Genomic DNA, 24,093 nt, shown 5'->3' with positions numbered 1-24,093 from the left:
CGACCAAGGAACGCATTTCCGTAACGAGATGGTCAAGCATTTGGCGGCGAGACTCAAAATGGAGCTCCAATTTACGCCTGTGTACTCACCATGGCTGAATGGAACGGTCGAACGACTGAACAAGGACGTCATGCAGGTTCTTCGAGCGTTGCTGATGGAATACGCTCTGGATCAGCACGAATGACCATACGTGTTGCCTGCTATCCAAGCGAACCTGAATCATACACCGGTCCCATCTCTTGCTGGACACGCTCCTGTGGAAGTCTTCACGGGGCTGCCAGCATCTTCGGCTTTGGATGCTATCGTGGTGCCCTCTACCGATGATCGAGCTGAACACGTCGTCGATCTGGATGATATCAGCGAGTTTGTCGATCAGCTTCGCTCCTCCCTGCACGCTATTTACCAGGAAGTGACGAGCACCAAAGAGGGCCAGCGACTTCGCGACATGGCGGCACACAAGGGCACACCTGCCAACTTTGATGTCGGTGATTTCGTACTGTGGTCGAGGACCGACCAACGCCTGCCGCACAACAAGCTGCTTATCATTGGGTCGGTCCGTTCAGAGTGACGAAAGCTCTCGCTCATTCATTTGAGATTGAGCATCTCGTCTCAGGGCGGAAGTACGACGTGCATGCTTCCCGTCTCAAGTATTATGCTGATGCGGAGTTGAACACGTCCGCGGAGCTGCTGGAGCTGGTGTCTAGCCAAGGCCTACTCCTCGGAGTTGAGAAGTTCGTCGATTACCGCTTCAACCAGCAACAGAACCGCTGGGAGCTTCTAGTTTCGTGGATCGGCCTTCAGGCCATCGAAAACGCCCGGGAGCCTCTGACCGCACTGCTTCATGATGTACCTGCTAAGGTACAGGAGTATGTGGATTCGATGGAAGACGCCGAGCTCAGTGCTCAACTCGACTAGCAACACACCGCAGCATCCGCAACCAAGCTCTGGAGGGCATTGTCGCCATGATTGCTGTCACAAGGTTTGAGCTTGGATACGTTGCAGCACGAGTTGGGGTTGCCACCCAATCGGATCGCGGGACGCGCGCCAAGAAGCAGGCTGCTGGGCTGGTGCACGCGAGTAGTGCCGCCAGAGGTTGCTGGCACGCGGCCCATGCCGTCAATGGGCGCTGGCACGCGCCCATTTCAACTTCATGTAGGAGCGCACTCGAGTGAAGGCGCTCCACTTCTTTTGCTTTGCTATTGCTCATTAATAAACCTTCCTATTTCGGAACACCCCGGGTTTCGCGACACGCTGCATGGTAAGCTACCCCAGTCGAACGCCTTGAAGTGGCTACATCCCTTGCAAAATGCCTCTAAACTCTGGAGAGTTAGCCCCCACTAGTGAGGTGTCGTTTCTTGTATATGCTGCGAGTCTGAGACCTTCGATATGTTCCAAGTGCGGACAGTAAGTACCGATCATTGCAGATGTGGTATCCACGCACGAGAAAAGATCCCGCATCAGTTGTAATATACCTCCGAAAGGTGCACTGCCGGTAGCAATTTTGTTGGTGTTGCCGGAAGTGGCTATAAAGCTCTCATGTTCTTCCTCTGATATATACGGATGGTAGGTGAAAGCTAAACCACCGTATCGCGAAAATGTTTTTCAACATCTTCAATCGCGGACTTTCACAGCTTGTAAAACTGTTGAAATTTTGCGAATTTCTTTCCTATTTCGTTCGTTGGATGCTCTACTCTTTTCGGAAAGAGGTGAATAGACTGATCGTCGTGGAGGAAGCTTAGCAGGGTGAGCAGCGCGGACACGGGTTAGGACTCCATTGTCAATCTTGAAATGGCTTCCAATTGTTTTTTTGTGTTGCTTATGTATTGTACATAATTAATTGTGAATGGTCATAAGAGTCACACAACGGCAAGTAAAGCATGTCGAGCAGCTACAAGCAGAAGAAGTTGAAGACGCTGTCTACGCGCAAGAAAACGCGTAAACGCCGCATGGAGGAGGGTATGACGTTTGAAGATGACTCAGGTCGTTTGTTCCAGCCGCCGAGTACGCGCGACCCGCGATGGAAAAAGCCGTCGATTGAGTCTGTAGTGTCCGGCATCACCAAGAGCAAATGGCAAAAGAAAGCTGCAAAAAAACGACGTAAAGTTGCTGCCAACCAGGATGAAGATGGTGCAATTGAGTTCGTTCAGCAGGATTCTGCCAGCAGTGATGAGGAAGCGGAGGAGCTGAGTGACGACGCCAATGACTCCATGTTTGATCTGCCGAAGACGCCGCTGCAGCTGTGTAACTCGCTGGACGATGCCGTGGCAAAAGCTGCTGCCAAGCACGCCGAGATCCGTCGTAAAGATGGTCGCCAGAAGACAAAAGTGCTGCTTCTGGTGGACGTGCGCTCACTTTTCAAGCTCATGAAGAAGAAGATGAGTATTCGCCCTGAGATGGTCAAGGCGAAGAGCAAATTGGGCGTGAGTTCCAGTAAGAAGCCCGAGATGGCGTTCAAAAACACGGGTTTGGTCAAGACGCCTCTGGACAGGTTTAAAGATGTCAACAAGACTGTGCTTACAGGCTACAAAAGCGGCAAGCTGTCATCTGTCTTAGCCGAAGACCTGTCCTTCTACCCATACACCGAGTTTAAGGTGCAAGAAGTGATCTTCGTGGCGAAGAACGCGGCGTCGGCCATCAACCTGGATCGCAACCTGCTGCGTAACGTTAAGCTGCACTCGTTCGTTATCGACGACAAGAGCGCATCGGGTGTGTCGGAGGACGAGCTCAAGGCGCTGCAAGCAGCCTATGAAGTCTCCAACTTGTAGTTGCGCCACCATTTTTTTTTGCATTTTCGTTGTATTAAAACAGCAATAGAAACGATTTAAACACAAGCTCGAAGTACGCCATGTTCATGTGAGACAAGGAGTTCGATTTTTTCACTTGGTTTGAGTAAGAGATCTGATTTATTAGTGGTACATACATCAATCCTAAAGCGGCAAAAAGATCGTCCATTGAAGCACAAGTCCGCTGGTGCTGAAGCTGAGTCACCCTTGCCTTAGTCCGACACTTCTCCGATGGCCGACGTGGCGCCCCCTGTTGATACTCCTGAGGTGCCTGTAGATGGCGGAGGTGTGGACCCCGTCACTGTTCCGCATGCCTCGCCAGAGCCTGAGGTCTGGTCCGACCATTTGAACACGACCGACTATTCGATGCTGCTTGGACTCCCATTGGGCTCGCTACTGGTGATCCTGTTCGTACTACGTATACTATGGCGTCCAAAGTCGGGCCCCAAGTTCCGACTGCCGAAGCAGGTGCCAACCTACGGCAGTATAGCGATGGATGACGACAGTTACGACTACGACGGTGACTCAAATGATCTCATCTATGCCGGACAAGTGGCTGGGCGCTATGACACGCGCTGGACGCGCACTTTCGACTTCGTCTTCCTTGTTGGTATGACACTGTTCGCTGCAGCACTCGCAGGCCTCACGACGTTTCTGGAACCCGAGCTATGGAACAATACGAGCTTCTGGTTTTTCCTGCTGCCCAAGGTACTCATCATGATGGGCGTATCCACACTTGGAGGCATCATCTGCCGCTTCTTCTGCATCGTAGACGACGCTGGTTACGTTATTACCGAGCGTAACTCGGTGTTCAAGGTCAACTACACGAGAAAATTGCAGTTATTGGCAGCCTATTTAGTGCCGTTATTGGTTAAACCGGACGAAGAGGCATGCGCTGCGTGCAACGGACCACTAGCGTTAGCGTGGGGGGACTTTGTGACGCTCTTGTGTTTCTTGCTGCTCATCAAGCCTATCCGCGAGCGCTCCACGCTCTTCATGCTGCAATTTAACTCCCTGGATCGACCTGAAGACCGACCGCATACACTCAAGTGGATCGTGGCTGGCAACGTGTTTCCTGGTCTCTTCGTGCTGCTGTTTTTCCGCTGGTTATTTGCCCGTACGACGCAGTCCGATCTCGTTTTCATTCTCGTATTCGTGACGAGCATCGGTGATGGACTTGCGGAACCGATCGGTATTGCCTTTGGCAAGCACAAATACTCGACTAGCACGTGTTGCTCCAAGCGCAAATACACGCGCAGTTTCGAAGGCTCAGCGTGTGTTTTCCTGTCCGGAATTGTGTTCCCAGCTCTGCAATACTCCGACTTTGAGACGCCGATGCAGCTGTGGGTCACGATGATCATCTTGCCGTTCGTAGTGGCTTATGCAGAAGCCACCGCGCCACATACGATGGATGCTCCTGTACTCATGGCGGCCACGGGGCTTGTGCTCTACACTATCATCCACATTTTTTGACCATTAAGTCAGCAAAACCTACACATGTAGCCATCTGAGAACAGTAGCCATCAGGAAATAACGACGAACAGAGTTGGCGATTTATTAACAAGCTTGTACCGTGCTCTTATCCTTCATAAATGATAACTCCTTCCTTCGGAATGTGCGTTGGCGGCACGTATTGTTTAGGAGCAGGAGGTACGAAGGTCTTCTTGCCTTCGGAGAACTTTGAAAGTGCAGCCATGTGCGCATCCGTAAATGGGTTCGTTGATGACGAGTCTGTTTGTAGCCATGGATGTTGCAGTGCCATTGCAGCAGGGGGGCGCTCCCTCGGGTTTAGCACTAGCAAATACTCAATGAACTTTTTGGCTTGGTGAGACACCATCGACTCGAGCTCTTTGGGAAACTCGAACTCGCCCTTGACGATCTTGTCTTCCACTTGTGACATAAAGCGCGCGTCGAACGGGAATTGTCCAAATAGTAGGACGTACGTGACGACACCAAGTGACCAGAGATCGATAGCCCAACCGTAATATCCGTGCTTATGGAACATCTCTGGTGCCATATAGTGTGGCGTTCCGTTCATACCAGACATTTCATTGCTACCGACTGTACCCATGTGAGCCAAGCCGAAGTCGATAAGCACTACGCCACTACGCAGGCCCTGGGTCTTGCACATAATGTTCTCCACCTTGAGGTCACGGTGTGTGATTCCGTTAAGGTGCAAGTAAGCCAGCACACTTAGCAACTGACGGACAATTTCAGCCACATCGCATTCACGAATACGCGGAGCTCCAGGCCTGCAGATAGCGTCCATGATCTCACCGCCCGTCGCTTTATCCGTCACGATGGAGAACTTGTCCTCGTCCTGAAAAACCTGCCGTAATCGGAGAGCTCCCGGGTGCTTGACGTGTTCCAGGATGGCAAGTTCGGACTGCAATGCTTCGACGCGATTAGGCGTGGACAGATACTCTTGTCGTACGAACTTGACGGCCACTTCCTCGTCGCACTCGCGTTCTTCACGCTCGCGCTGTTGCTCCTCTGCCAGCGTCTTGGCGCGAGTGCGATAGTGTGGCCGCTTCTTCTTGGCCACAAAAACCTGACCGGTCTTGCCCTCGCCGATCTGGTACAGAATGTCGTAGTTATCTTCAAACGTGGGCTGCTTCTTGTCACGCTGGCCAAGACCCAGGATCGCCGAAGCGGACATGTCATTGTCCTCGGTCGTGTCTTCTAACGCACCTCGACGGCTGAAGCAGCTGAAACAACGTAGCATGTTGCAGTCAATTGGTCCAGTTGTTTTATGTGGTACAGTATCGAATTTTATCGATGAGGAATCGTTTAGAAGCCTTCACGCGAGGTTGTGAACAGCTCCGATCGGGTGGCGGAATGGCCATGAGTGACGTACGTGCTCTGCCTTTTCGTGGTGACGACAATCAACCTTTGTCGCTTGAATGTTGCACGAAGAAACTGTCTTCTAGGGTTAGCCCGCACTTGATACCGGTATTTGGATGTCGTACCAACTTGGTACAGTACGTACTGTTTACACCAGTCTTTGTTAACAAAACACCAAAAGTATACTATCAGCACCCCAGAAATCCATGTGGCACCGACCGATACGTAATAGCCACTCGTTATTGTGATTGTGACACCACCAGACCACCAGCAGCACTCTTGTCCCGGAGACGCTAGCTCGGCAGATTATTTTGGCCAATGGTCAAAGTTCTATCACAAAAGTAGCATACAGTAATACTCGAGGGGTTCGGGTTTTCCTTTACTATCCACCATTCAGCAATCTCACCCCGCTAAGCCAGCCCCCAGCTCCCCCCAGCACCCCTCATGGTTTTCCGACACCATTGGCAGACACTCGCAGCTGCGACGCCCCAGATCGAGGCCGACCGTCTACTCGGAGGCCTTAAGAAGTTCCGTGTTGCAAAAAGTGATCTGAAACAGTGTTATGTATGCATGAACGCCACTCCGCATCCAATGCGGATGCAGCGCCTGGCTTGCGCGTGCAAGGCCTGCGAGGACGTCTTGGCAGCTGCTGTCTGCCCCTGGAGACGTCGCGTCATGATGTACCAGCAGACGCATCTCGTAACGATCGAAGAAGCCTACACCCATGCTACCCCTGCCCGCGTCGCAAGCGCCCCCGTGCTAACAAACGCAGTGAAAACGGCAGTGATGGACTGGGCTAGTCAAGGTCTCAAGCCGAAAAGGATTTGGAACGCGCTAACCCAGCGTTTCAATCTAACTGAGGCCACTGCACCACCGCTGGTGAGAGTCCAGCGCTTTGCGCATCACCATGTCGCGGGGCGGCTTGGTGGCAGCGACCTGCGTGCGGCCGTTCACCGTAAGGTGCAGGAAACCTTTTTTACCGGTCAAGAAGAAGAGGCAGCTGCGTTCCCGTTTACGAAACGCACAGATGTGAATGGCAATGATGTCATAGGCAACGGGAGCGACGCTAATCCCTTCGTGATTGGAGTTAGCACGAAGAAACTTCTACGCCGTGCCAATCGGGACGCTGCATCATTTATCCTACACTTGGACGCCACATACAAGCTCACTCAAGTAGGCTACCCGGTCATCGTTGCTGGCATCTCAGATAGAGCGAGACACTTCCATCTCTTGGCGGTCTTTATTGTGTCGCAGCAGCAACAAGACCAGCACACCGAGGTGCTTCAGCTACTTCGCCGCGTTTATTTTACTGTTGTGGGTAAGCCCCTAATTGTTCGCTACGTGATGGGTGATGCCGACGCAGCCCAGTGGAATGCCGTTGAAGAGGTGTTTGGGGAAGACTGCGAGTATACATACTTGATGTATTACTTTCATGTGGCCAAGAAGATATTCCAGAAAACAAATTCCATGGATTTCAGCATAGCAACATTAGTAATGGCTGATGTCCACGACTTGCACTATACCACGAGCGACGTCGCCTTCCAGGATAAGCTAACTGCAGTGCAAGAGCGCTGGGCAAAGCGCAAGGATCTAGAGGACTTCTCGAAGTACTTTTCGAAAGTGTGGTTGAACCAACGATTCGGGCGGTGGCAGTGCTTCCACACACCAAGCGGTTTCGCAACCACCAATAACCCCTGCGAGGCTTACAACGCAGCGATTAAAAGAGACGTCACTCTGCGTCGAAAGCTCAAGGTCGGCGCTCTCATACCACTTCTGAGGGTCCTATGTGAAAGCGAAAGTGTCGCTGCAAGACCCTTCACAGCTACTTGCGAGCCAGACGCAAGACTTGTGCGACGTGTCAAAGCGATGGCTCGAGCTGGGCTACTGTCAGTGTACGCCACCTCGAGAAATAGCATTGTTTTTCTGCTATCCAATCCTCCCGACATTTCGTCACGTGACGTAGTCGATGTTGTTAGTCATCCGTCGCCCCGCGCTTATGACGAAATGAGAAAGAAGACAGTAGAGGACCTGCCGATCTCTTCACAACTGAACAAGCTCACTGCAAATATGGAGACGCAGGGAATGCCTGCATCGGGTTGGCCCGTGAATATGCAATCCCGCTCGTGTCCGTGCAACTTTTGGTTCAAGTACGGATCCTGCATCCACACGCTGTACGCTATGGAGGTGCGCGGCGTTACTGACATACACAAAAAGAAACGCTGGTTTACAGAGGGGCGAAGTCGCGTAGAGGTGCATCGGGAAGTGCTGGTAGGCCGCGCGCAATTGGTCCGGCGTTAGAAATAGAGTAACAATACTTCATGAGTAGTAAAGAAACTCGCTGCAGCAACGGTGAATGCATTTATGAATTCAAGTAGTTATCCCTAAACGAGAGTCGGCTACGGGAATTCTGGTTTGTAGGAGTGATTCAGTAGCTACCGTACTGATGCAAACAACTCACAAAGATGGTGTGCTTATCGACGGTCAAGATAGGCTGCATTTTAAAAACTATACAAAAATCACACTGACATGACCTCAGTGACAGCCCTATTGTTCTCCCGCTTGTACAAACCGATGTTACGACTCAGTGAATAATGAATCCGTCGTTACTGACACTCTCTGATTATAATTAACACCAGGGCTGCGGCCGATCCAGATTCTGAATCCTGGAGAAGCAGCGCACTTAGGCTCTGTCGCGCCAAGACTAATATACAGACGCCAAATCTGGCGTGTAGAAAGTTTAAGAGATACATATGCATATCAAAATACTTTACAAATGTATGGGAAAACAAATATTGCAAGTTAGGCTGCGAGATAGCTGTATCAGAGTGTTTGATTATTGGATCTTTACGTTAAAAGAAGGGCGCACGGATGTCGTTTATACAGAGTGACCAAATCTGGCTTGTACAAATGATGAGGGTAGGTGTTATGATGATATTTCAAACAAGCCTGGTTCAATAATCGTTAATTTGCAAGATAGGCTGCAAAACCCATAGTTTCAGAGGAGGCGACCGTAACTACAAGTGTTTTAGAACTTATATTTGACAAAATGTAGCTTGTACAAGTTTAAGCAGTAGTACTTTGAAAACTACCTGTACGTCGAAACAGCCCCCTAAATAATAATTGCAAGTTAGGATGCGAAAAGAAATGTATTATCAGAAATTAGAATTCTGATTATGAGCAAAGTGTACTGCAGTCACTTTTGGTGCTTGGCAGCCCGTACGGCAGCTAGCTTCTCATTCAGTTTCCGCTTCTTCTCTTTCTTCGCGTTCGCACCTACACGAGCTTTCTCTGACTTTGCTGGTAGCTTCAACTTTTTGTAGAATAGCTTCTTCTCATGCTCGAAGTTTGCCTACGTCCCTCCATCGTACAGTACGCTGTTAGCAGAGACTCCCACGATCCAACAGAATCCTTTTTGCTTCCTGATGCCAGCTTGGTTGCATATCGAAACGACGCAACGCGGTCCACTTCACAAACCACAACGTCGCCAAAAACACCGCCCCATTTGTCTTCTTCAGCAGTGCCCTTCTGGTAGACGAGAAATACCGAGTGAAACACCAGGTTATTCAAGCACACGACATCGCCGGGTCGTTGGATAAGCACGGAGCTTCCAGGCGTACGTAGCATCCTATTCAAGGAGTCCTCCTTGTTCCCGTAGTTGAAGGATGTGGTCGCCTTAGAAGCCGGAGGAAATATCACCCAAATCTTGAAGGCCGTCTTCGCGCACGGGGGCAGGTACGAAATCACACGCCCGTGGTCGACGTGTATGGGGGACTCACGGTTTTTCGTTTGAAGCCAGTATATAGAACTATACATATAGGCTTCGTTGTGCTGAAATACGAGCTTGGAGTAGTAGTTCGGCAGGTGTACGCTGTCGGGCAGAACTGGCCTTCTTCTTGCTCCTCCCTTGCACCCTCCTTCACGAACTCCCGAATGTTGGTTGTTCCGAGGATGTCAAAGATATGCTGAGGGTCGTTCGGAATACGTGTATACCCACGTACCCCTGCCATTGAGTCACACGAGCCAACGAACACCAGTGCTGGTGCCTCGGAATCCATCACACGCGCCCATGAGAACGCGCCCAGCACGTATCGGTCCTTGCTGTACGGTATGCGTGCCTTGGTCTTCTGCAGGTCGTACGTCCGAGGGCCATAGCCTACCCGATCGACTAGCTGCACCTACCCATCGATAAATTGCGCGCTCATCGTCGAGTGAGGTCGATATCTAGGCTTGCAACTATTTGTAGAAATTTGGCCAATTAAAACTGCCAGCGAGTCATTGGGTGCTACACAGGGATGCCCTGGCTATACATGGGTGCTATATGATAAATGCAGTGTTGAGTCCCTAAACTGACGGTGTTTTTCGTATTTCCTCTCAGTAGAAACAGCAGTACTGTACATGTATCGGCTTTCTTTAACCCCCCCCCCGCACTTACAGGTTGTATTTGACGACATGTGACCAAAAGGTGTGCCAGGTCCTGTTTTTCCACATGTTGTATATACAACATGTTAAAGGCAGTAAAATACACAGGGTTAGGCTGAAAAAAGCACAGAACACGCACACAAAACTCCTCCGATTTGTCACAAAGGTTGCTGACTCTCGCCTCGTGTAATCCACTGATTTCACACATTCGAGAAAAAGCAACGGGGACCAGAGATGGTTGGCCGACGCAAAACGCGTCGCGAGTCAGAAGAGTTCCTCGCCCGCCTGGAAGGCAAAAGCTCGGAGGATCGGGTGCGCTTGACTGCCCAACACACAGCATACCTAAACGGAGAGAGGGAGACGGATGCTGACTTCGGGAACGAGGCCGCGGGGGCAACGTAGACGACTACGGTGGCCGCGACGAAGGTAAGGCAGACGACGACGGCTATGACTCGTGGGCAATCCATTCCGGCGCTTCCGAGCCGACCACCTGTTGGAAAGACGGCGTCGTACATTGCAGCGGCAAAGAAGCTGCGGGCAGCTTGTCTCGCAGCTAAGGCCAAAGCGGAGAAAAAACCTGGAAAAGGGAAGAAGAAGATGACCAAGGCCCAGCGCGAAGCTTTGGCGAAGGAAAGGAACGCGTTCAAAGAAATGGAAGCTGTAGCCCGTGTGGAGTCTATATCTGCACGACGTGATGCCGAGAAAGCAAGGGAACGTGCGCACGTGGTCGACGAAGAACGCAGCGGGGCTGAAGCGCGCCAAGCAGCGCTGAAAGCACTAGCAGCAGCAAGGAGGAAGGAATCGTCAAAGTCTCCCGCAGCGAAGAAGCAGAAGAAACCCGCCAGTCCGCACCTTGCTGAACCAGTTGAGGATTCAGATGCAGACGACGAGAGTATGCTGTCTGCATCAAAGTACGTGATTCTCGACATGCTGAACATACTACATTAACTAATTGTTTTAATGTTGTATCTGATGTTATGTTGTTTCAGATCACCACCAATACCACTCGAATCCACAGCCCTGCCTCCAACCAGACATCAAACGGCCAGGTAGCTTCTGCGATGATATATATACTGCATGTGTGAGCGCATAGAAGATGTATATTGACGCGTGATGTGAACTACTTTGGGACAGGGTTTTGAGTATGGATACGACTGAGCCACTCACGTCTTCCGCTCCAGCTATGAATGCATCCGTTGAAGATTATGATAATGGAGCTCTCAACTCGGACTTGGATGGCGAAGGCGAAGATTCGGATGACTGGTATATTGAGGAGCAGGACTTGTCTGCAAAGCACACGGCCGACGACCTTCTCAGCGAAGATGCAGATGAAATTCTTTCAAGTGATAGTGATGGTGGTTTGGACGGTGCAGCGCTCCTCAATCGTGACAAGAGAAAAGCCCAAAGAGAGCTGGAAAAGCGACGTCTGCAGGCAGCTATCGGCAAGCTGCGACGTGCCTGGAACACAACCACAAACAATTGGAACACGCTGACAAAAGACGAGATGCAAGCGCTCGCGCAGGATGATGCTGCTCTGAAGAAGATGCGAGTAGACGGCTGGGAGTTTGGTAAGGTTTGTGAGATGATGTATATACAACATGAAACTTATGTGGTATATGTTGTATGATGTTTAGATACCGCATCGCATCCTGAACGAGCAGAACCATACCCGAGTCTATACAGTGGTGACAATGGACCAACGGAGGCAGCGATTGAAGTAGCCGAGTCCTCATTACAACTCTTCTTCTTCTTCATGCCTCGTCGGCTTTGGCGCCGGATAGCTACTGAGAGTAATCGATATTATCATCAGCATCTCAATGGACGGGTCGACAGAATACATGCGAAGCGAGTGGCTGATGATGCAGACTTGACTAGGGAAGCTGTGACGTTGCGGGAGACCAAGAAACACAAGGACATAAAGCCAGAGGACATTGTGCATTGTATCGGGCTCCTTATCGCGAGGATGTTGGTCCCTCACAAGCGCCGTTTTGCGGATCACTGGGGAACGACCCGGGTAGGCGCTGTCCCAAAAGGCACATTTGGCGACTTCGTGGGGAAGTCGCGCTTTGAGCGCATCATGCAAAACCTGCATTTTACCGACAACACAGACCCGAGAGCTGAAACGGACCGCGCCTGGAAAGTCCGCTCCGTAGTGGACACGCTACAGCAGACGTTGGCAAGGGGATACAACGTTCCTCCCGTTGTGTCGTTCGACGAGGCCATGATTCCATCAAGAAGTCGTCACAACGTGACCAGGCAATTTATAAAGGACAAGCCCCACAAATGGGGCACAAAACTGTTTATGACATGCTGTGCTGACACAGCGTATTGTCTACGGTACGTAGTTTGACGGCCTCCATCGTGGAGTATTTTTTTTTGGCTAAGTCTCACATGTTGTATTTGTCTACCTCTGTATTGTTTGGAATGTTGTATTGTGCTGCATCGAAGTCTGGAAGTATTTTGTGGGACTAACCAGCACTCAGACGAGCTCGGAGGTCAATCGACGACCCGATTTTCAGCAGACCCGAACTCTGGCCCTGCAGCGATTATCCGTTATCTGCATGAAGTTCTTCCTGTCCCAGAAGAAGGTGTGTACCACGCTGTGGTGACAGATCGATTCTATACGTCGATCCAACTAGCTTTGCAGCTTCTGGCTCGGAATGTATACACGGTTGGCACTATACAGCCAAACAAGAAAGGGTTTTCGCCAGCTCTCGTGACCAAAGCAGCAACTCGTCCAGCTCATATCCCCCGCGGGACCAGCACGATCGCCGTCGCAAAGGGTTGCGATCTTCTACAGGTAATGCTTTGGTGGGACCGCCTTCCTGTCTACCTTCTCTCGACTGGCAGCAGTACATCTATTGAGACCTGCGGTAAGTTACTTTTGGGTCGTGTCTTAGTGACGACGGCTTCCTAACTTTTGCTGTTGTTGTTGTACCATCGAAGGGCGGCATCTACGTGGCGGCAGATAGGAAATCATACCCTGCCCATCAGCGATGCGCGACTATCATCGCTGGATGGGCGGGGTTGATATCCACGACCAGCTAAGGCTACAGCGCTATTCGCTGCAACTCTCGGTGCGCTTTCGAAAGTACTACAAGACGGTCTTATTAGGCCTAGTCGACATGGCACTCGTGAATGCCTATATCATTTTCCGTGAGGCTCGGAAAATGGTTGGTGAAGGTGCTGATCATGCCGAGTTTCGAGCAGAGTTACAGGCGCAGCTTTTGCAGGTCACTTCGGCTGACTTCATTGATGAGGTATATACTACATGGTTGCCGGCGATCATGTGGTAAATGTTGTATCGTATCTGACTCGTTTATTATCATGCAGACATTTTCTCCAGCACCTTCCGACCAAAATGTGGCCTCGATATCAGCTGCCCACAAATTGACCGAGTTTCCAGAGTGGACCCAGATCCGGGAAGGTGTTCGGAAGAGGCCACAGCACCAGTGCAAGGTCTGCTCGATTCGCAAGCAGAAGGTCGGCCAGCGCAGTGCAACGAGGTTCTATTGCGAGGCATGCAGCGACGGCAACAAGTAGTAAGTGTGACAGTGGCCTATGCAATCGTACTTTGACTAATAGTACTTCTTCATGCACAGTGTCTACCTCTGTGACCGAGTCCGGCCGGGCCACTACCCAGGAAACACCATGACATGCCACCAAATCTGGCATGTCATGTGGAAGAACGGAGAGGAGCGGCCTCACCCTCGTGTTGGTCGTGGAATCCAGATGCGCAGCCCGGCAAAGAAGCGCCGACGCGCCGCTAGATATACGGAAGAAGGCAGCGGCGCGGAGGAGGGAGGCGCTGGCAGCGGTACTGTGGAGGGGGGCGCTGGTTCCGAAAGCAGCGGTGCGGAGGAGGGAGGCGCTGGCAGCGGTACTGTGGAGGGGGGCGCTGGTTCCGAAGGCAGCGGTGCGGAGGAAGGAGGTGCTGGCAGCGGTACTGTGAAGGGGGGCGCTGGTTCCGACACTGATGTCGGCGCTGAAGAGAGAAGTGGTGGGGAGGGATGTGCTGGAGAGGACGATAGCGAGTAGGAGTGGGCTTGTCAATGAATACCTAACCTGATTCAATATAAATGTGTTGCAATCATTGATGACTGTACACATAGCCATTGCGCTTCGTACATGGCATGTTCAAGCCCTGTAAAAGGGACACTTCTAATATGTTGGATATACGTCTTCTTCAGGTTTGTTGGCGCAGCGTGGGTGTCTTAGACAGCATGTGGCTACATAGCGCTGCGAAGAAGCTTGCAATCAATGTATCACCGAGCGTCTGATCTTCCCGCAGTGCAGAAAACGTATTCGTACTTACGGAGGTCAATACAAAATTCAAGTTTAGCCTATTTTTAACATGTTGTACATACAACATGTGGTCGTAGACAGGGACCGAAAATAGCCGTAAGTGCGAGGGGGGGTTAACGACGTGGAATACTCGCTTCTCGTGCAGGTGAGAGATTTGAGATTACAGCATTTTGACCGGTGCTGCGAAGCAAGGTACCGACCGACGCTGTACACATGCTAAATGGCTACACAATGCGATTGCCCCCCAACAATTGGGGGAATCCCGAGAAATTAAAAGAAATATATCACGTTGAAGCCTTTCGGCAACATAGAATAGAAATTGACGCGCTTCATATCTGTATGTTGACACGTCCTATACGAGCAGCGGCCAATTTATTTACTTTCTAATGTGATATCCTGTTCAATGACTTTAAAAGGTAAAAGTGAATGCACTTCATTTTTTTTAAGCGGCTGTCTAAAATGAGGAGCTCCTTTGAGATGACGATGATGCTGGCGGTGACGGGGATCACAAACTTCTGCATGTTCCCCGCCATCTACAGCCTCTACCGCCGGCAATTCGTCTTCGAGGTGCGCTGTCATCCGCTCAGGCAATCGAGCAATCAGGCGTCTTAACACCAGTATCTTACTTTTGCAGGCTTTCATCGGTTTGTTCACCATGGCCACCAGCTTCATGTACCACGTGTGTGACAGCATCGATGGACCGTTGTGGCTTACTGAAGGACAATGGCATCGGCTCGATAACATTGGCTCGATTATGAGCTTCGTGATGTGGAGCATTCATCTCATGGATCTCGGGGTTCACCCAGTTCTGGAGCGTTACGTGCAGTACTTCTTCCTGGGGATGGTATTGGTCTTCCAAGAAAAAAATCCGTGGGATGAACGCAACTCCGTGATTCCTGTTGCTAGCAGCTTCGTGCTGCTGCTCATGACGTATGCAATGCGAAGGCGCGTGCCCACGTACGACTACCAGCAGTTCCGGCGAGGGCTGTTGCTACTGGTATGCGGCATCTTGTGCTTCGTACGTGGTCTGGACGACGATACAGATCCGTTCCGCTTTTTCCACGGCTGCTGGCACGGGTTCGTCGGAGCTGCTGCATACTACAATTTTAAAGTGCTGCCCGACCGAAATGATCAGCGAAGATCGCACTTGCCCATCAAAAGGCAAGACTAAATGAGTACTGAAGTATGTTTTTGTTAAAGAAGACTGAATGAAATAGACTGTCATGCAAGCTTCTCCATGGAATGGACTTTACTGGGTGTGCTTCTGTCGAAGTGGACAGCAATTGTGTTAATCATTCTGGTAATGGGTACCTAGTAGTCTGCACTGCAAGGTGCGCTGCGAGGTTGGAGCACCACTGGCAGCTAGAAGAATTGACGCTTACCAAAAGCGTCTTGCTGTGTCGGGGACTCTCAAGACAAACAAGTATGATGCGACGTCGGGAGCTCGAGTCGACAACAACCGTTATCGAAGGAAAAGACTAAGATATTTTTTAACCAGGAAAATTACGGCGTCTTGTTCACAGCGAAACCCTCACAATGTGAAATGACTGTCACATTGCGAGTTGCACACGACGCAGTAACATCATTTGAGTCCGCGACACATGGATACACTCGAACACGTACTTTGTTGCCTGTCTGTGCAAGACACTGATGATTTTCGGCCAATCAAATGGCGATCGCTTCTCCCCCCTCCGTCAGCATGAGCAGCTACGGCTCGATTCCTCAAGTGGGCGTCGACGACAAGCCAGATCTCGAGCAGGAAGACGATCGGCACACGATGAGCCTTGCTGACCGTCTGTACGCGTACGACCTGACATGGTCCACTAAGCTATACCACCGCTTCGGACGCGACCCGACGCCGCGTCTGTGCTGGGAGATTTTCTCGCACTCGGGAGATGGCTTCCTGTACGTTGCTATTGCTTGTGTGTGTGGTAGACTCGTTAGCGACAACGTATTGACAATCATCTGCGTTTTCTTTTTATGTAGCTGGATCCTGACGATTCCGCCGCTCATGGGGCTGCTTTGGGTGGCCGGTCTCATCGGCCCCTTCGAGCCGGCCACCAAGATGCTGCTGTCGGCGCTCTTCACGGTCATGACAGTGGACATTATTGCCATTATGGTGCTTAAATTCATCTTCCATCGTCAACGACCGCCCTTCCACCAGGCAGACATGCGCTTCGTAGGTCCGGACGAGCACTCGTTCCCGTCCGGCCACTCCACGCGCGTGTGGGCCATGGTAGCCATGCTCGTTTACATCGCTGAAACGCACCCGTGGATCCTGCGTGCGTTCTTCTATGGCTTGTCGCCGGCGGTGCTGGTCGCAGTCTCGATCGTCTGGGCGCTGATCATCAACTTCTCGCGCGTGGCGCTCGGCCGGCACTACCCGACCGACGTGCTGGCCGGCACTCTCATCGGCTTCTTCGTTTTCTGGCCCATCTCCCTCTTTTTCATCAACCACTACGACATGCTAGACGCGCCCCCGGCGTACTGAGCTCGCAGCTGCAAACGGCTAGAGACCGTGGCCAGGAGCGTTGTCTTCATCAGGTTAGGTAGCTAGAATAATTCTATACTACAGATTGTATGTATCCATTTGTCTTCGATGTGGTAACTGCGTCCTTCTGACAGTTTTAAACAGTTTCAACCTCCAATCAAATCACATTCTGAGCAAATGTAGCCATTTTTTGCTTGTCAAACTTTTTTATTTTACTTCTCCAGTACTGTTCTCGGACGGAACCAGACTCCAGGACGTCCGCAAGCTAACTCGCTGAATATAGCTCAGCATATCTCCACTCAGCTGCTGGTCAGTTGAGATTGCGCTACTCCAATTGACACGCAAATGAGCGCCTCCATTGATTTCGGCGAGTACGAGGCGTTTTTGCCCTGTGACCGCGTTAACGCAGCGCTGACGTTTTCCAGAGAGCTTTTCAGTCGCGAGTACGTAGTGCAACGCGTGACCAGACAAGAACTTGCAGTTGCAATTAAACAGAACGAAAATCAATGGCGAGGAATAGCGAGAATTCATACAGGACACGTCGTCGTCAGTGTTGACGACGTTGCAGTGCGTGGCTTGTCGTCCCGCCAATTCGCTGAGCTTTGGTATCCACCAGCTCCACAAAATCCCAACGAGCTGTCGAGAACGCACCGACGTGTGCGTTTTCGTGATCGTAAACGTGCTGAGCTTGAGGTGGAGATGCAAAAGCAATGGACGAGCTCAGGACCAATGCGGTTCTCTCCGGTTGAAGACGAGGTAGAGCTACGAGCCAAGATCCGTGAAGTCCATGCGTTAATTTGGGCTCATCAGCTTACAGAGGCCCATGTGACTTTACGGTCCCTACCCGTTGGAAGTGACCCGAAGGTGTGTCTCCTAGCTGCTGAACTCGAGGTCGTACGTGTTCTGGTTTCCAAGGATGTTTTATACTTGAAACAAGCCCAGCGTGTAGCAACTCAAGCGGTGACTTGGCTCGAGAGTATGCACGAATTGTCTTCACAATCGTATTCCAGTCGCAAACAGACACAAGTTGCACTAGCTGAAGCTCTCTTCTTGTCAGCTCTGTTGCGTCTTGGACGTGACCAGCGTCTAGCGGCGATAAATACTGCAAGACGCTGTGCGGCGATATACGTGGAATTAAGGGACAAGTTCTTGATTTCTAACTCTAAAAGAGAGAAACTTCTGATGCCTGAAAGAGAACTACAAGCGTTCCAGAAGAGAATTCGCTTCGGACTTGGCATACTTCATGTCGGTGGCGCACTCGCGTTGAAGAAAACCTCGTTGGAATGGATCGGTGTCTTACTTAAAGGCTCGTGTGATATCAAGAAAGGGATTGAACATCTGCTGGACTGTTGTACTATAATGGAAGACAGTCAAGCTAACTGGGCTGCGTTGACGCTCATGCACTGCTCAGGTGCTCTTCGCCTTATTCAACAGCGCAATAAACAAGGCGTTGAGCTCCTCAATACTGCAATCAGTGCTTGTAAACAAGCAGCACTGCAGCGTCATCCGAAGGCTCTAGTTTTTCTTTGGAGCCAAGCAACTACCACAAGCTTCGATGGAGATAAGATGCAACATCTCGAGATCGAATTAACTCGAGTGGTCAAAGATGAAGAGCGGGTCCATCTCGCTGCTTTCGACGTTGGCTATCGACACTTTCTAGCTCGCGATTTCGACCGAGCATCCGTGCACTTTATGCCTATCTGCAAGTGCTCCAGTGCGCCATTTAAACTGCGTGGACTCAGCAGCCTTTTCCTCGCTGTTGGATATCTTCTGACGTCTCATGACACTAGTGAACTAGTCGTACTAGATACCAAGTTGTTGACCTCGGTACGACTGCTTCTACGGTCAGCTCGACGCTTCTTGGGGCTTCGGCTAGAAGACATCGCAGACGACTACGAGTCGGCATCGTTACATGAACGTTTGGGTGATTATTTGGAGAGAAGTGACGAGTATCTGCTGCTCCTTCCGTGGGAAATCCTGTACGTGTACTACCATTCCACCAAGACGGTCATCGTCTCGTTGAAATCTGATGTCGTTCAACGGCATCACCATGAAGCTGCTCTCAAACATCTCAGTGATCTCTCGACAAGCAAGCAGGATCACGACGCAGAGCTCACTCTGCTTCGAGCTATCGTTCTCTTCAATCTACGTGAGTTTGATGATAGCGACATTGCACTCCACAAACTTTGGTCCGAGAGATTTACACTAGGAAGTCCAAGAAGCTCTGCGCTTGGTCGTCTGCTGAACCAGAAATCCTCTGGTTCACCAGCGTTCATCGCGCCAGTGGCTTGGTTCTATCAACTACGACTCCTCCTTGAACGCAGATACTCCAAACTCACGTCCATAACAACAGACCCGGGAGTGTCTTCGCCAAAGTACAGCAAAACCGAGAGTGCTCCCACCTTCGCCGGTGCAGTACAGCAATCACCGTATCCATACCATTACGTGTACAACGGGAAGCTACATGCCATGAACAAACTCGTCACTCGACTTGCCAACGACAAGATTAACGACAAGTGCAACAGTCCTAGAGCTTGGACTACTACAAAGTCTTGACGTAGCTAAAACATGTTTATTTGAGCCATAAAGTACACGCACAAACGAGTCCACGCACACATGTCGTGGATGCGTAAATGCCTTCCAGCAAGTTTGTCTTCAGTCGGATAGATTAGGCGGCTCTGGTGTCGTCGTCCTCGTTCGTATCGCGTCGACCTCGGCTCTTCCACGCAAAACGAGTCGGGAATGCCGGCTTGGACACAGTTGGCGCAGTGAAGCGGCCGAAACGAGACTTGCTCTTGGAAGCTTGCGCCGGCGGCGAATACACGGACGCTTCCTCAATGTCTTCCTCAAAGGACTTGGTAGTGTTGTTGTTGCCCACCGGGATCGAAAGCTTGCGGTTGAGCATTCCAGCAACAGAGCTCAAGCCGCTGGCAGCGACTGAAGGCAACGTGCTCGAGCGGTTCTTCATCTGATCCGTGCCCTTCTCCTCGTCTTCGAGGGATGACGTCGGCGAGCTCGTGGGCTTGCTCGATCGACGACTTGATAGCGCGCTGAGCACGCTCGTGGCGCGCCAACGACTGCCCGTTTTCTTGCGACTTTCTTGCTCTTCTTCCTGCTCTTCGTTTTTGTCAATCTTGTTCTGGCCGGATACAGGAGAGTCACTGATGAAGCTCCCTCTATCGCTGTCCGTATCGAAATACTTGGGGGTGTTGTGGGTCTCTTCGTCACTCAGATTGTGTTCATCAAACTCCGTTTTGGACGGAACATCAGCATACGAGTCTCCACGGGAGCGAAGCACTTCGTCGTACGAGTTATTACGCGACCGGAACACGTCAGCGTAGGAATCGTTGCGCGATCGAATCGAGTCGGCGTACGAATCACCGCGTGACCGATTGGAGTCAGCGTACGAATCTTCACGAGAGCGGAACGGGTCAGCAGGGGACTCGTCATGCGGGCCAGACACACCACTAAGGCGACTTGACGCCAAGCTGCCTCGAGGAGAGTCTGAGTCGAAGGACAATTCCTGGAAGAACGACCCAGAGCGGACAGACGACGGCCGGTCGAAGTCAGATATGCTGCTCGGACGCTCGTTGTCGACTTCAGGGCATTCCTCCTTAGGTAAAGACGGAGTGGCGTCCGACACGGGAGTGTCAGTGGACGAGGAGGTTTCGAATGAAGAATCGTCCTCGTTCGCCCAGTGGCGGTTCTCCTCCACACCTGCGTTGACCAAGCCCTGCTCAATTGGCTTGTGCTCTTCCATGGCGTCCACGAAGCTATCGCTACTTGCATCACTCTTGTCATCCGGAATCGTCGAGTAGTCTTCGGGAATCGAAAACTCCAGTCCCATGTTCACGGAGCTTGAAGATGCTCGCGGGGTAGAGTTTTCATCGCCAAGAGGCGATTGAAGCTGAGCATTTGCGGCCACTGGACTAACAGGAACAGACTCGGCCGTCTCGGAGCCGATTAAGTGCATCGAGGCCGGGGTGGGGGCAAGCGGGGCATCAACGAAACTGGAAATATCTTCGAGCTCCGAGTCATCGTCGCTGTCGTCTGAAAGATTGGAGAAGCGGCCAGTTTGGCTGAGAAGCTGGAGCTCGGCCAATGTAGGTTGGCGACGCATTTGAGGCTTCTCTAAAGCGGATCCCTCTTTCTCAGAAGATCGCAGAAGCTCGGCTTCTTTCCGGCCAGCTCGGCCACGCCACGCGGCCTGAATCAGCGTGGCGTACGTGGCTTCGTCAGCTTGCTGAGCTGCCTGTTGGCGGTTTGCAAGCTTACGCTCAGCGACAGTGATACGCCACCGGCACTGAATCTTCAGCGCCATAGCGTTCTTCAGCTCTGCTTGGGTCTCTGAAGACGCTGGCCGCTGCGCACGCAGCTCTTTTACCTTACGAGACGCCACAATAGATCGCCACTGGCATTGCAGGCGAATTGCCATCAAGTTCTCACGCTCTCGGGCAACTTCAGCGCGAAGCCCAAGCACCATCGAACGTGCGAGTGTTCCTCGCCATCTGCTTTGAATTTGAACTGCAGTCATGTTCTCGATACGAGAAAGCTGAGCTTGTACTGAGGCAATCGCTTCGGTACGCTTTGCAGCCACCTCGGAACGCGCAACCGATCCGCGCCAGTGGCTCTGAATCTTCGTCGCCATGTTGTTCTCCGCATCGGCCTGGCGGGCCTGCTCCTCAAGACGAGCCTCTTTCTGTCGTGCAGCCTCCTCCTGGCGAGCCAACTCCTCGGCAGCGGCGGCGTCAGCAGCAGCCTTAGCCGCGGCCTCAGCGTCAGCGGCCTTAGCAGCCTCGATCTCGGCCGACTCCGCACGCAGCGTGGCCACCTCGGAACGCGCAACCGATCCGCGCCAGTGGCTCTGAATCTTCGTCGCCATGTTGTTCTCCGCATCGGCCTGGCGGGCCTGCTCCTCAAGACGGGCCTCTTCCTGTCGTGCAGCCTCCTCCTGGCGAGCCAACTCCTCGGCAGCGGCGGCGTCAGCAGCAGCCTTAGCCGCGGCCTCAGCGTCAGCGGCCTTAGCAGCCTCGATCTCGGCCGACTCCGCACGCAGCGTGGCCACCTCGGAACGCGCAACCGATCCGCGCCAGTGGCTCTGAATCTTCGTCGCCATGTTGTTCTCCGCATCGGCCTGGCGGGCCTGCTCCTCAAGACGGGCCTCTTCCTGTCGTGCAGCCTCCTTCTGGCGAGCCAACTCCTCGGCAGCGGCGGCGTCAGCAAGCCAGCCCCTTAGCTCGCAGCGGCGGCAGCAGCAACTTTCCCGCGCCCTCAGCGTCAGCGGCCTTTAGCAGCCTCGATCTCGGCCGACTCCGCACGCAGCGTGGCCACCTCGGAACGCGCAACCGATCCGCGCCAGTGGCTCTGAATCTTCGCTGCCATGTTGTTCTCCGCATCGGCCTGGCGGGCCTGCTCCTCAAGAGGGGCCTCTTCCTGTCGTGCAGCCTCCCTCCTGGCGAGCCAACTCCTCGGCAGCGGCGGCGTCAGCAGCAGCCTTAGCCGCGGCCTCAGCGTCAGCGGCCTTAGCAGCCTCGATCTCGGCCGACTCCGCACGCAGCGTGGCCACCTCGGAACGCGCAACCGATCCGCGCCAGTGGCTCTGAATCTTCGTCGCCATGTTGTTCTGCCGCATCGGCCTGGCGGGCCTGCTCCTCAAGACGAGCCTCATCCTGTCGTGCAGCCTCCTCCTGGCGAGCCAACTCCTCGGCAGCGGCGGCGTCAGCAGCAGCCTTAGCCGCGGCCTCAGCGTCAGCGGCCTTAGCAGCCTCGATCTCGACCGACTCCGCACGCAGCGTAGCCACCTCGGAACGCGCAACCGATCCGCGCCAGTGGCTCTGAATCTTCGTCGCCATGTTGTTCTCCGCATCGGCCTGGCGGGCCTGCTCCTCAAGACGGGCCTCTTCCTGTCGTGCAGCCTCCTCCTGGCGAGCCAACTCCTCGGCAGCGGCGGCGTCAGCTGCAGCCATAGCCGCGGCCTCAGCGTCAGCGGCCTTAGCAGCCTCGATCTCGGCCGACTCCGCACGCAGCGTGGCCACCTCGGAACGCGCAACCGATCCGCGCCAGTGGCTCTGAATCTTCGTCGCCATGTTGTTCTCCGCATCGGCCTGGCGGGCCTGCTCCTCAAGACGGGCCTCTTCCTGTCGTGCAGCCTCCTCCTGGCGAGCCAACTCCTCGGCAGCGGCGGCGTCAGCAGCAGCCTTAGCCGCGGCCTCAGCGTCAGCGGCCTTAGCAGCCTCGATCTCGGCCGACTCCGCACGCAGCGTGGCCACCTCGGAACGCGCAACCGATCCGCGCCAGTGGCTCTGAATCTTCGTCGCCATGTTGTTCTCCGCATCGGCCTGGCGGGCCTGCTCCTCAAGACGGGCCTCTTCCTGTCGTGCAGCCTCCTCCTGGCGAGCCAACTCCTCGGCAGCGGCGGCGTCAGCAGCAGCCTTAGCCGCGGCCTCAGCGTCAGCGGCCTTAGCAGCCTCGATCTCGGCCGACTCCGCACGCAGCGTGGCCACCTCGGAACGCGCAACCGATCCGCGCCAGTGGCTCTGAATCTTCGTCGCCATGTTGTTCTCCGCATCGGCCTGGCGGGCCTGCTCCTCAAGACGGGCCTCTTCCTGTCGTGCAGCCTCCTCCTGGCGAGCCAACTCCTCGGCAGCGGCGGCGTCAGCAGCAGCCTTAGCCGCGGCCTCAGCGTCAGCGGCCTTAGCAGCCTCGATCTCGGCCGACTCCGCACGCAGCGTGGCCACCTCGGAACGCGCAACCGATCCGCGCCAGTGGCTCTGAATCTTCGTCGCCATGTTGTTCTCCGCATCGGCCTGGCGGGCCTGCTCCTCAAGACGGGCCTCATCCTGTCGTGCAGCCTCCTCCTGGCGTGCCAACTCCTCGGCAGCGGCGGCGTCAGCAGCAGCCTTAGCCGCGGCCTCAGCGTCAGCGGCCTTAGCAGCCTCGATCTCGGCCGACTCCGCACGCAGCGTGGCCACCTCGGAACGCGCAACCGATCCGCGCCAGTGGCTCTGAATCTTCGTCGCCATGTTATTCTCCGCATCGGCCTGGCGGGCCTGCTCCTCAAGACGGGCCTCTTCCTGTCGTGCAGCCTCCTCCTGGCGAGCCAACTCCTCGGCAGCGGCGGCGTCAGCAGCAGCCTTAGCCGCGGCCTCAGCGTCAGCGGCCTTAGCAGCCTCGATCTCGGCCGACTCCGCACGCAGCGTGCCCACCTCGAAACGCGCAACCGATCCGCGCCAGTGCCTCTGAATCTTCGTC

General features: G+C 53.2%; 8 protein-coding genes across 8 annotated transcripts; 5 read left to right on the top strand and 3 right to left on the bottom strand.

Moving 5' to 3' along the window:
* Positions 1–1,877: 1,877 nt before the first annotated feature.
* PITG_13862 (uncharacterized protein) lies at positions 1,878–2,765 on the top strand (the record flags this gene model as incomplete). Its single annotated transcript, XM_002899494.1, has 2 exons — positions 1,878–2,127; positions 2,176–2,765. 2 exons carry the CDS (start codon positions 1,878–1,880, stop codon positions 2,763–2,765), a joined length of 840 nt encoding a protein of 279 aa, XP_002899540.1.
* Positions 2,766–2,975: 210 nt separating this feature from the next.
* Positions 2,976–4,347, top strand: PITG_13861 (uncharacterized protein; the record flags this gene model as incomplete). Its single annotated transcript, XM_002899493.1, has 1 exon — positions 2,976–4,347. The coding sequence occupies one exon, from the start codon at positions 3,015–3,017 to the stop codon at positions 4,254–4,256; it is 1,242 nt and encodes a 413-aa protein (XP_002899539.1).
* A 15-nt stretch (positions 4,348–4,362) lies between these two features.
* Positions 4,363–5,508, bottom strand: PITG_13860 (protein kinase, putative; the record flags this gene model as incomplete). Its single annotated transcript, XM_002899492.1, has 1 exon — positions 4,363–5,508. The coding sequence occupies one exon, from the start codon at positions 5,506–5,508 to the stop codon at positions 4,363–4,365; it is 1,146 nt and encodes a 381-aa protein (XP_002899538.1).
* A 3,312-nt stretch (positions 5,509–8,820) lies between these two features.
* On the bottom strand, positions 8,821–9,810 carry PITG_13858 (uncharacterized protein; the record flags this gene model as incomplete). Its single annotated transcript, XM_002899491.1, has 3 exons — positions 8,821–8,976; positions 9,626–9,780; positions 9,807–9,810. 3 exons carry the CDS (start codon positions 9,808–9,810, stop codon positions 8,821–8,823), a joined length of 315 nt encoding a protein of 104 aa, XP_002899537.1.
* Positions 9,811–14,810: 5,000 nt separating this feature from the next.
* On the top strand, positions 14,811–15,522 carry PITG_13856 (uncharacterized protein; the record flags this gene model as incomplete). Its single annotated transcript, XM_002899490.1, has 2 exons — positions 14,811–14,918; positions 14,986–15,522. The coding sequence occupies 2 exons, from the start codon at positions 14,811–14,813 to the stop codon at positions 15,520–15,522; spliced, it is 645 nt and encodes a 214-aa protein (XP_002899536.1).
* Positions 15,523–16,050: 528 nt separating this feature from the next.
* On the top strand, positions 16,051–16,940 carry PITG_13855 (phosphatidic acid phosphatase; the record flags this gene model as incomplete). Its single annotated transcript, XM_002899489.1, has 2 exons — positions 16,051–16,256; positions 16,338–16,940. 2 exons carry the CDS (start codon positions 16,051–16,053, stop codon positions 16,840–16,842), a joined length of 711 nt encoding a protein of 236 aa, XP_002899535.1.
* Positions 16,941–17,187: 247 nt separating this feature from the next.
* PITG_13854 (uncharacterized protein) lies at positions 17,188–19,398 on the top strand (the record flags this gene model as incomplete). Its single annotated transcript, XM_002899488.1, has 4 exons — positions 17,188–18,855; positions 18,940–18,991; positions 19,052–19,181; positions 19,236–19,398. 4 exons carry the CDS (start codon positions 17,188–17,190, stop codon positions 19,396–19,398), a joined length of 2,013 nt encoding a protein of 670 aa, XP_002899534.1.
* Positions 19,395–20,602, bottom strand: PITG_13853 (uncharacterized protein; the record flags this gene model as incomplete). The annotated part of the gene is made up of 1 exon (XM_002899487.1): positions 19,395–20,602. One exon carries the CDS (start codon positions 20,600–20,602, stop codon positions 19,511–19,513), a length of 1,092 nt encoding a protein of 363 aa, XP_002899533.1.
* Positions 20,603–24,093: the final 3,491 nt, after the last annotated feature.

The sequence above is a fragment of the Phytophthora infestans genome, genomic scaffold (genome assembly GCF_000142945.1).
Source record: "Phytophthora infestans T30-4 supercont1.30 genomic scaffold, whole genome shotgun sequence".
Lineage (NCBI taxonomy): Eukaryota > Oomycota > Peronosporomycetes > Peronosporales > Peronosporaceae > Phytophthora > Phytophthora infestans.
The sequence above is the reverse complement of the archived record's forward strand: the minus strand, read 5'-3'. Positions and strand labels throughout refer to the sequence as shown.